The sequence below is a fragment of the Gasterosteus aculeatus genome, chromosome 20 (genome assembly GCF_964276395.1).
Source record: "Gasterosteus aculeatus chromosome 20, fGasAcu3.hap1.1, whole genome shotgun sequence".
Lineage (NCBI taxonomy): Eukaryota > Metazoa > Chordata > Actinopteri > Perciformes > Gasterosteidae > Gasterosteus > Gasterosteus aculeatus.
Window position 1 is genome coordinate 6327947 of NC_135707.1, and position 11679 is coordinate 6339625.

The 11679-nt window shown below is 44.9% G+C and overlaps 1 protein-coding gene across 1 annotated transcript; it reads right to left on the bottom strand.

Moving 5' to 3' along the window:
* LOC120811187 (free fatty acid receptor 2-like) lies at positions 1-2854 on the bottom strand. The gene is made up of 2 exons (XM_040166399.2): positions 2723-2854; positions 1-2176 (listed from the first exon to the last, which is right to left on the bottom strand). The coding sequence occupies exon 2, from the start codon at positions 1929-1931 to the stop codon at positions 936-938; it is 996 nt and encodes a 331-aa protein (XP_040022333.2). The 5' UTR covers positions 1932-2176; positions 2723-2854; the 3' UTR covers positions 1-935.
* Positions 2855-11679: the final 8825 nt, after the last annotated feature.

The window sequence follows — 11679 nt, forward strand, 5'->3', positions numbered from 1 at the left end:
GATTGCATATTGTTTGTTTTATTTTTTTCACTAGTACCGTACATAGATATTTGAATAAACATATTCATAGGTATATATATCTGTTGCCTTACATATATGCACACACATATATATGTGTTTTTTTTTAAAAAGGTACACACATTCAGGTAGATGTTTATAAGTACGATTCACATTCTTTCAAAAGAATTTATTTTTTATGTGATTTGTTTATGAAAGCAGCGGTTATGTTATCACTTTATATTCCTCGCCTCGGCTACAGTGACTCATGTATCACCCATTATATGACGACAATGTATTTAGCAAAATATATATTTACATGATTTTTTTATGAAGATTGTACTTCCGTGAAAAAGTCCTTATCTTTCAGACGTATATTCTAAGCATTCATCCTCTGATATTAAAACATTCATTCTATGTGTTTGCTACATTTAGTTTTGATATAATAAACATCTGTGATAGAAATAACATAATCTAAAATCTCCATGAAAATGATCACAGGTTAAATAAGCAAATCCATGTTTACAAGTCAGCAGACTGCATATTAGCTGCATGTGTGTTTGTAAGGTCGTACAAAGTCATGTCATTTTCAACACAGTTCAATCCTCTTAAAGACTCTTTAGGAGCTCTGAGGAAAACACCCCAATGCATTGAGTTCTTCAAATCCTTCATCTCACTTCACTTAGAAGTCTTTCTCATTTGAATACGACTGGTCAAAGTCTCCGTAGCTTGCTCATTACAATGCAAACGGCTGTGCTTTCTTCTCTGGTTTCCCAACAGGAAGTTCCTCAAAAAGTCCGACCGTGTGCCGCGCACAGGGCGCCACGCAGCTTCTACACCTAAAAAACCCCATTAAACGTGACTTCTTCCTGCTTCCACCGGCGAAGAATGAACAAATTAGCGGAGGCAGCTGCTGGCGGCTTTCTTCCAGTCTCTCCTCAGATAGCATTGATCTCCTCTTGTTTGCGTTCCTTATCTCTTGCGGGCTTGTTCGTCCCCCCACACAAGGCCTGGAGCACGTGACAGGACCTGTCGAGGTGACTCCTAACCCCTCCTATCACGCCACCCACCGTCTTTCTCACCGCCGAGGAGGAGAAGTAGAAAATGAGAGGGTCCAGACAAGCGTTGAAGGTGCTGCAGAGCAGCGCCTTGTCCCGCCAGCTGGGGCTCCTCCACGTGACGAACCCGACGATGTGCGACACGTTGTACGGGCCGAAGCACAACGCGTACACCAGCAGGGTTCCCAGGGCCATGCCGATGGCCCGGAGACGCCGGCGCCGCCCGATGTGCTGCAGCTTGGACAGGATTCGGATGAAGTTGATGTAGCAGTAGCTGCTGATCAGGAAGGGGATGCAGAAGAGCACCACGCAGATCTCCAGGCGCACGGGCAGCAGCACCCGCAGCTGGCTCTCCGTGAAGTTCGTGTAGCACACGTCCCACTTGTCGGCGACGGCGTGTTCCGAGGTGCCGTTCGGGGAGCGCTGAGGGCCGATAAAGGGCACGATGACCACGATGCTCAGGTGGATGAAGGAGAAGATCCAGAAGAAGACGCTGGCGGCGCTGGCGTACGCCGGTCGCCTCTTCAGCGTGTGCTGGATGGGGAAGGCCACGCCCAGGTAGCGCTCCACGCTGACCGCGGTGAGGAAGAAGGTGCTGTTGTAGATGGTCATGTAGAAGACGAAGCCCGACAGCGGGCAGAGGATATAGGGCATGTCCCAGCGCATGCCGTTCCTCACTTCCTGCATCTTGAAGGGCAGAAAGACGAGGAAGAGGAGGTCGGAGATGGTCAGGTTGAGGAGCAGGATGTCGATGGGGGTGGGTTTCCGCCTCACCTTCTTGAAAAAGGTGTAGAAGGCGAGGACGTTGGCCGGGAAGCCCAGCACGAAGGTGAATATGTAGACAGACAGACACAGTCCGGTGTGGCACTGCTGCATGGTGGCGCCCCTCCGGATGTAAGACAGAAGGGGACGGAGATGTGTCACATTACATCCACCGCTCCGCAGGGGGAATGGATACACTGCGGCGCGGGCGGGCGGGCGGGGGGGGGGGGAGAGGTTTCGGCGAGACGAGGGCTCCTTCTCGGGTCAGCGGCCTGGAACAAACCCGGTGAGACAGCGTGGTCCTCCTGTCCCAACCGATAAACCAACGCTCATCGCTTCCTCGAGGGTTTTGAGCCGCGCTGATAAGAAAGAATGGAAGGAGATTACGGCTCCGCAGAGCACCAACTGTCCCTCAGTTTAAGAGCGCGCTGCTCGACTTTCACATTTTTAGCCTCCCAGCCGAAAGACCACAGGAAGAAGAGAGATAAGCTCTAATTCATTTTTGTTCAGATTCCCTCTTAATTTGCTTCTATAACCGTACTTCAGTTTATTGTGAAGCTCAATTATGTGTTAATGGGGAGCTGGTGTTTTGGTCTGGCGCATGGTTTTGTGTACAAACCATAATGCCGTTTTATTGCTTCCTCCCTGTCGTAAATACAGAACAATGATGCTTTTATCATTAACTTCCAGCCCCTGTTTTCAGGATATGCACATTTACAAGACATGTTGAGTTAATGATGACCCTCATAAACGTAACGACTTAACGGAGCGTCTCAATGCTTCAGCTTGCCCATCGAAAACAACATCTACAATCTAATTCCAGCATCTCTTGCATGCATTTAGAAAAAAAACAGAATTAAGACAGAATGAAAATAACTAACTCGGGAGAAAAGCTGGTTTCTTACCTTTATGCAGCGAGCAGCATCACACCAAAGTGAGCAGTGAAAAAGACAGAGGGTCTTATATAGAACTCTCACCCACCAAAAGGGAAGTCTTTATTTAAATGCTTTACGGGGAAGTGTGAAGCAACTCAAGAATTGCCACCTATCTAAGCAACTTCCTCTTCTGCGGTTGTGGCTTTTACAAAAACTCCACAAACGTATGTTGAGCCTTTTTGAAAAGAAGCCATCGCTGCTCACCTTGTTCCGCCGCGTGTATCTCGGCACACCTTCGCATGGTGCTCGCTCGACTGTTTTATTTGATGTCCCCTATTCACCAGCCTCCAGCTCCTGCCTGCTGTCGGCCGGCACGTCCCCTAATTTGCATGATAATCTAAACATCCAGCGTAGATAATAGAAATTATTATTAGGGAGATACTGCTGCAATTCACCCCCCCCCCCCGCGCTTGCCAAACACGGTTACTGTGGAAACAAATGTCCCTCTTTTGCAATACGAATGACGGCCTGTGCAAGCCTGGATGATCACAGGTTATTAAGTCATATTTAGTTATCCGCGGCCAACGCTTCTATAGAGGCCTCTTTATTCTGGGAAGAAAACAAAAAGCCAGTTTGACACAAAAAGCCACAGCCTGAAGAACCTCTGCCACCTGCGATGCTTTATAGGGCCAAAAGCCATGAACTGTAGACAATGATAGAGAATCCATGTGCTGTAGACAATGATAGAGAATCCATGTACTGTAGACAATGATAGAGAATCCATGTACTGTAGACAATGATAGAGAATCCATGTACTGTAGACAATGATAGAGAATCCATGTACTGTAGACAATGATAGAGAATCCATGTACTGTAGACAATGATAGAGAATGTCGTAGGCAAACAAATAGAAGGCGCGGTCTGTGGCTTCTCAGACTTCAGATCAGTGGACTTTTCATATCCACCTCCTGGCATCACAGCCAGGTCAAGTTCCCATTAAACAGGTGAAGGCGCAGATAGTCACGGCTAATTCCACAAAGTGGGAGAAACGTCCGTTTGAAGTAATAAAAGGACTCAGAGGTGCACAAAGAGTCTTTTTGATGTCGGCTAATGTATGTAAATCACTCCGAGGAACCTTCTCCACGGCTAAGTCCTTAAACACTCGATCGCTCTGTGTGAGAGAGTTTTGGGATATTTTGTTACACGTCTGACAAAAGTTATTACTAAGCGCTTGTTCCCTTATGACGTCAGTCGCTTCCTCTCACTCAGAAACCTTCTTTACAAGGAAACGTTTCAGTTTGAAATCCTCATATTTGTATTACAAATGCTTTTGGACGATCACTTTGCATTATGCAAGCTGGCTTGTTCCACTGTAAGAGCAGATTGTACAGAGTGACATGGGGGGGGGGAGAGATGCTGTTTGAGCTCAAGCTTCCCGGTAACGCTTAGAAATGTTTCATCATTTCAGGAAAACCTTCTTCGCCAAGGAGCAAAAATAGTGTTTACTCCCCTGGCAAGAGACACGGGAGGAGGGCTGGAGACGAGCTCCCACTTTGTACTTCCACTTTCCATATTTTGCTTTTTTTTTTTTCCATCGTCTTCTAAAATCATATCAGGGGCAGAAAATCATTTTTCCAAAGGAGGATTACGCAGCATGCACAGAGCTGAATTCAAGCAATGGTTCGATGAGTAACGATTTCCTCATTTAGTTAATAGCTTTAAATTAAATCATTATTCATAGTGTATTTTTTATTATGAGTGCAAGCAGGAGGATGTGGAGCAGGGCCACGAAAATGTCCCCACCTCCAAACCCAGACAAGATTTAGATTTCTCATATTCGCTTAACTTACATGAAAACTGCAAATCCAAGTTGGACCTTGATGACCTTCAGTCTAAAAACAGTGCTTTCATTTAGCGGACACGTCGATTCACACCGATGCACGTTGTGTAGGTTTTAGGAAACAAACATGGCTGATTAATTCCTCCCCACTCATTATAAATTCCACAAATAAACAAAGGAAGTTGCAGGCCGGTGTTGTGTAGGTGTGTGTGTGTGTGTGTGTTTAAGCGGTCAAGGAGGGACTTTCCCCTGCAGCGTCGGACAGGTTGGGCATTGTGAAAACATCTGGTGAATGGCTGCAGAAATAACCCTACTCCACCCCCCCACCAAGATGCTTTTCCGATGTTTGTGACGCTGCGGGGAAAAAAAGGTTGGAGCTGATGCAACAGAGCGATAGTTGTGAAAGAGCACACAAAGTGTAACAATGACGCGGCTGAGACGCGCGGCGTCGAGGTACAAAGGAAAGCCTGCAGAAGTCTGTGGTTACTGAAGCAGCAGGAATAGAATCACGCATTATCAAATCAGCAAAAAGGTTTATTATTGTGCCGAAGCATCAGGTGCATCAGAAACAAGCTCTACGCATCGGAGAAATCCATAAAGGAGCTTTTATTCTTATTTCTCCTGTATACCACAATAGATCAGAGCAGTACTTTGTTGTCCTCTCTATTCGTCATAGTGCTTTAACGCTTAACTAGACCAGTTGCATGGTGAATATTTTCATGGAGTGTTTTACTGTCCCAATGAGTACTTCATTGAGGGGTAGAATGTGGCAGGAGCTGCAATTGTTTTTCTGTTAATTAGCCTCAGACTCCAAAATGAATTGACTGAATTATACGGGCAGGAAGTGTCGGCCTTCTCAAGCACCAGCTCAGAGCTCTGATGCGAGCCCCCCGGCTCCGGACCGCCACATTAGCCAGAAAAATACATTTGTCGGCGACGTCTGCGTCCCTCCGCTTTGTGCCGCCTAGGAAAGGCCACCCTGAAGTTCAATTGACACGGCTGTTATGAGCAGAGTGTCAGAGCGCTCGCGCCGCTAAAGAGCACAAACATGGTCCGCACGTCATCAGAGGCCTTTTGGAGAGGAGGAGGAGGAGGAGGAAGAGGAAGAGGCCCGACGCGATGTGCCGGCTGAAGGAGCGGACGTTTATTCTGCTCCTCCTTGACTTACTCTAAATGGTTTATGAAATACAAAAGAAAAAAAAAACTTCTCAGTCTGGTTACGGACTTATGAGAAAGAGGAAGGAAGACCGAGAAGAAAAGAGTTTGTGATGAGGTAACTACCTATATGCTCTATTTAAAGGAAACACAGAACTCGCTGCTATTAAGTTCTGCTACTGTATTAAATACAAATATGACGTGTAAGTGGTAGTATTCAGGTACTTTACTGAAGTAACCAAATCACAAGACAAAAATTACAGGCGCATGTGGGGAAGTTGTGTTGTAACATTGTTTAAAAAAATCATGAATCAGGACATTGACCTGAATCTTATCACCAATAGAAAAAGGATACTTTCTACTTTCAACTAACTATTGCGTTACCGAATACAGAGCATTAATACTGCAGCAAACAACTGATGGGGAGCAATGTTGTGGTTGTTGTTTCGTGGAGGCAATCCTGACTTTGAATTCTGGTTCCAGCTTCTTCATCATTTTAAAAAGATTATTCATGGGAAAGGAACAAAAACCAGAAAAACTTTCAGAGGATTTTCTCGAAATATTGATTTTTCCTTTGAGTTTTGAGGGAAAATTCTCTTTTATGGCCATCAAATAATCTGAAACACCATAAACATGCTGCTTTGTTTAGAAGAAGTTGGACGTTTGAATGGTCTAACAATGAGCTTTAATTCTAGGACAGTAATTTGTTTTCACGATAAATCTTTATCAGGCAGGTAACTACTGGATTGTTGTGGAGACAAAAAAAAACGGTAAAAAAGAAGCAGACAGCAGTAGTACTCAAGCAGGGGAAGTACACTTGCATTCGTACCCGTGTGCAGTACTACTCCGGTGCTCTCTCCTAATGACTTCACAGAGCGTTGATTTGTTGTTGGCCTGCCGTATGCATTCCACCGAGCTGAGCGCCAATGAACTGTGTCAATGTCAATGTGTTGAACACCTGTCGTCGAACTGTATTTCCATTCAGTTGACCACAGAGAGTGTGTGTATGTGTGTGTGTGTGTGTGTGCGTGCGCAGCTCCGCGCAGCTGATTTGTCCGTCATCACAGCGACATGTCATCAGGGCCGCGTGCACGGCCACGAAAAGGCCGATGACACACACGGATGCAACTGAAATCCACTTCCACCTCGCCTCTTTAGAGCCAGGATGCATTTTAAATACATAGTTAATTGTGTTACCTCAAGTAGACATCTCAACAATAAAGAGATTGTACAGCTGTGTGCTTCACGGACTTGAGCCTCCTTGCTAATCCCTCTGTTAATACCCGGAGCATGAACCCATAAGCTTCCTTATTTTTATGGCAGAGGAGGGTAGAAAAATAACAATATAATTCTCTCTAACCCGGCAGAAGAGTTCAGTGGCTGCTAAGCCACCATATTGCCATTTGGAGAGGGACTTTCCTTCCAATATACACCAACCGGACTTCTTTTATTCCAAGTGACACATTCATAACGTTGAAAAGATTATCTTGTACATTCGTCCGGCGGCCTTATCAAGTCTGACCTCAGTCCAAAGAACAGCTGTAATATGACTACAATAAATAAATACTAGAATAATGGATGGGTATGAAAGCCACGGAGGCAAAACAGGCTGCCCGCCCTCACCAGCTAATCAGTTTCATGATCATCAATTCCTTTTTAAGGGGGAAATCTCAAAAAAGGGTTCTATTCTATCCTGCTATAGCTCCTTTCCGAGAGCCGTGCAGTCTACTCTCATCGTATTTATATACCTGCCTTTGGAAACACGGAGACATGAGACGCGGAGTCCTACGCCGAAGCTCACCGTCGATCTGAGGATTTTTCAAACCTTCTCCCCCCTTCTGGGAACCAGGCCAAGTACACACCCCAGCCGGGGGCCCTTTGTCGGGTTATCTGGCGTTGCCGGGAAGTCGCGCGGTTGTTGTCGCACGGCGGATGTGGAGCCGGATGGATGTGTGGACTTGCTTTGAAAGTGTCCAGACATCACCGCAGGGTTAATGTGTGAGAAGCAACAACGCTCGTTGCGATCCCCGAAAATGATGAATATGCCCGACAGGAAGCAGCTTGCTGATTGTTGACGCAGCTCGTTCGGCTATCATGTCGCCATTATTTGAAAAGCGGCCGGTGCTATTTGTCTTCTTTTTTCTATTAACACAAACATCCTTGATTATCCAACATTTTACATTCACACCAGAATGTCTCCATTAGTTGGTGATGATTCAAGGCCTTGAATAAAAAAAAATGCTTGTGAGCCAGTTCAGAGAAAATATCATTTAGTTTATTCCACAAGTGCAGAAAGAAATAAACACATGAACTGAGATGCTGGGCTTCGTCAGACCAGAAGCTCAGATGTTAACATGTTCAAACATCAAAAAGAATATCACCCATGATGCATCTGATTATGGGAGCAGAAGAGAGTTGAATCCATGGTTTTGTCAAATCGTGGGTGATCGGCGAGATAACAGGACGCCGTCATCACACCCATTCCTGGAGGTCGGTGACACTTGAAAGTCGTGAATTAGAGCGTGAAATTGCCCAACAGGTGTACAGAATACACGTCTTTAATGTCTTCTTCAGGTGAGCTGAGCCTTTAAATGAACGCCACGGGGAACATTTGAGAGCATTTAGATGAAAAAGTCCGCCGCTTTGGCCGAAACACGCATCTCCTATACCAATAATTGCTCCTCCTGATTCCCTCTCTGACTTACTTATTACTTTTTAATTATAATTTTGTATTCACACAAAGTCAGAGGAGGGAGAACCGTGTGTTATTCCTGATGATAGCCAGAAACCAAACCGTCGTCCAGACCTTGTACATTAAGCTCAATGGTCCAGTCCAAGAGCATTCTTTTTCTTCAATAAGTACCATGTATGAAATCTCAAAATAGTTAGAATAGTGAGAAAAACACAAATGCAGACATTTTAAACTGTGTACCAGGTGCTCGTAACGGATTGATGGTGATGACGTTCCTTTACCGATCCATAAAATACCTTTATGCCCTGATTGAGATGAGTGCATTCTCTTGGCCTCTAATATCAAAATATACATTACAGCAGCTTTTAATGAATTCATAGATGGCTACTAAAGTATGTGGAAACTCAAAATGCAAAAAGCATAAATAATTTAAACCATTGAGGAATAGTATCTCGTGAGGTGTCCGGCTTTTAGGCCTCTATACATCAGCTTTTAAATATTTGCCACTGCATAATGGAAAGATTAATGGAGAATAATCTACATACAATGTTCCTTTGAAGGGAATTTCTTTTTGAAGGTCAACCAAAATGCATTTTCCTAAAGACCTTCAACGTCCCTTAGAAGCTATTTTATTTATCAAAAGCTGCTCAAAAATAAAACGACCCAGCCAAAGCATTTAGTAAATGTCATTGTTAACTCGCTGAGCGTGGGGGTCCATCTGAAGGGCAGAGACATTCCAAGACTCTCCGGGACACTTTTTGGTCAAGCAAGAAAAAAAAAAACATGTTGGTACTCACAGATGTTTCCTTTCAGTATCAACTCATTTGCTTTTCAAATGCCAGTGTTAATGAGAAAAGTCCATCAATTCAGCAAAGATTTTATTAAATGACTTGGGGGGAAAAAAAGGGGTTATGCAGTTTCTATGCACGACTAAAGCAATGAGGAGATTCTCAGAATGAAGCATTTTGAGGAGCAACTGATCATTCTGGTAAAGTTGAATGTTCATTGATGCAATTGTGCAAACGACGGCTCCTCCTGCAGAGACACCGTGATGTTGTATATAGACAGTAAATTAATGATTGCTGAATCAATATGATCCAGATCAATATGATTTAATAGTCTTTGGCACATCCTTTCAATCGTATATGTGTGTGTGTGTGTGTATGTGTCGTTTCAAATCATTTTACTTAAAAACTGTGAATGAAGCCAAAGAAAATACATTTGACTTCACGAGATACCATCAAAACTCCTGAATGGGTCACTAAAGCTCCGATTAATTCATTACCAATTGCAAATCTGTCACTCACATCCCCTCTCAATTCCTCCCGTGGGTGTCGAAAGACGTACTTTAAATTTGGAAAAAGTAGTCAGGCTGAGCTGCCCGGCCCCAATAAGTAGGGCAACACTCCCATATCGAATACCATTCACACATGCAAGAGGATGCCGGGACGTCCAGGAGAGCCGGACCAATACTATCGTCTGGTACCAGGCTCCTGGGATCGGTCCTGCAGGGCGGGAACGAGCATGTGAGCACATCGCTGCTGTGACCAGGACTTTGCAGTTTACAGCAGCGCAGCTGTGCAGATATGGATGCAGTTACACACAGTGGTTCAGCTGTAAAAACCACCTTCAGCACACACACACACACTGTACCTTTGTTATAACTGTGTGTGCTCTGCTTTATGGTCTCAAGAAAGTAGGCCAGTGGCATAAACCAGTCGGGGAGCGACTGAAATGGGAGTTAAGCTGGTCCAGCTAACAGCAGAGCTCTACACTTGAAGCACGGCAGGAGGGACGCGCATGCTTGTTTGATGCCATTGACACATGCAGCCCGATCATTTAGCCCGACAGGGCTGGGATGGATCCATCCCCTCCCTCATTAATCTACACAAACACATTCGGCCGAGCCCTCCGCCCCGTCCGCACAGCGACGCTTTCCTTCTGCATTCACCCTTTGATGTGTGTCACCTCGCGTTAATCGTGTCTACTTTTAGCTGTGTGGGTTGTTTCATGGCCTGTGGCGATGTTTGGTGTGGTGCAGAGTCTGGGCGAGGCTCTGCTATTACCGCGTGTTAATGCGAGTGTGTTGTGCCGGCATCGCACACTGAAAAATGCCACTTTTAGCAGAATAAATCAAGGGGGCTTCTTCTTGCAAATGGAAAGAAATGACAGCGATAGAAAAAAACGCTCTTCTTCAAATCGATACACTCAGGTTTTTTTGCTGCTAGACTGACTCACATCCGCTTTGACCGACACTAATGTGTCGCGCAGAAAGGTCGACCAATGCGGAATGAAATGCCATTTTATTAAACATGCCTTCTCTAAATGTTCCTTTGATGCTGCCACAAATGGCTTAATTATGACAGGAAGTATTTGCACTGCAAATTCGAAGAATTTTTTAACCTTCGCAAGACCTCATTTATCTTGAGGTGCACTCTGCATCTTCTTTCCGCTTGCTGTTTGTGGTTTAAGTTGTTTCCATTCAAACTTTGGTTAGTGGTTTGGTGTGTGATGCGTTTCATTTGCAGCAGGCGTTATCAATTGAGAAACATCTGTGAATATGAATGTGCACACTTTACTACTATCTGGGACAAAGCATATTTTAGAGCCAAAACATGTATCACAAAGGCTTTAAAGTGCTCAGTTTGTTTTAATGAGAAGTATCAGTGAATAAGCCCGTCTTTGTTCAAAAGGGGAAGCATGGTGACGATATGAAACGCGACATGGCGCGCTCAGCAGAAGATACGATGAGACACTGTTTGAAGTTCTTGGGTTTGATGCGTATCCCCGAAGGCAGCGGTTCACCTTTAAGCACCACATGCCAAATGACAACTGAGGATTTACTCGCTGCTACACACACAGCTATTTATTTTTCCTTGTCTTTTTGTTTGCGTGTGTGTGCCGGACAGAAATAACTTGGCTTGTGGCTGGTGTTTTTTATTTCAGCAGTCAGCATCAAAGTTGCACAGATGGTGAAGGCCTCGAGGGGGTGGATGGGGGGGAGTGATCAAGAGATAACCTGGACGGTCCTCTCTCGTGGCTCCCCCTGGTGGCGTGGGGATGCATGGAGTCCCTTGCTGCCACAGAGCTGATTTACATTTTTAACACTCCCATCCAGTGCGATTTACAGTCAGCGAACTGTTCAAGGACGCCGCGGCTCAGCCCGCAGCCATAAACCCAAGGTCACTTGTCACGCTCTAAAATGAAGAGGTTTTTTGTTTTTTTTGTTTGGAGTATGAAGTTGAATCATAAATTTGTTCCTGTGAGACTCATGTGGCATTTCACTAAAGGGGGGCAGGA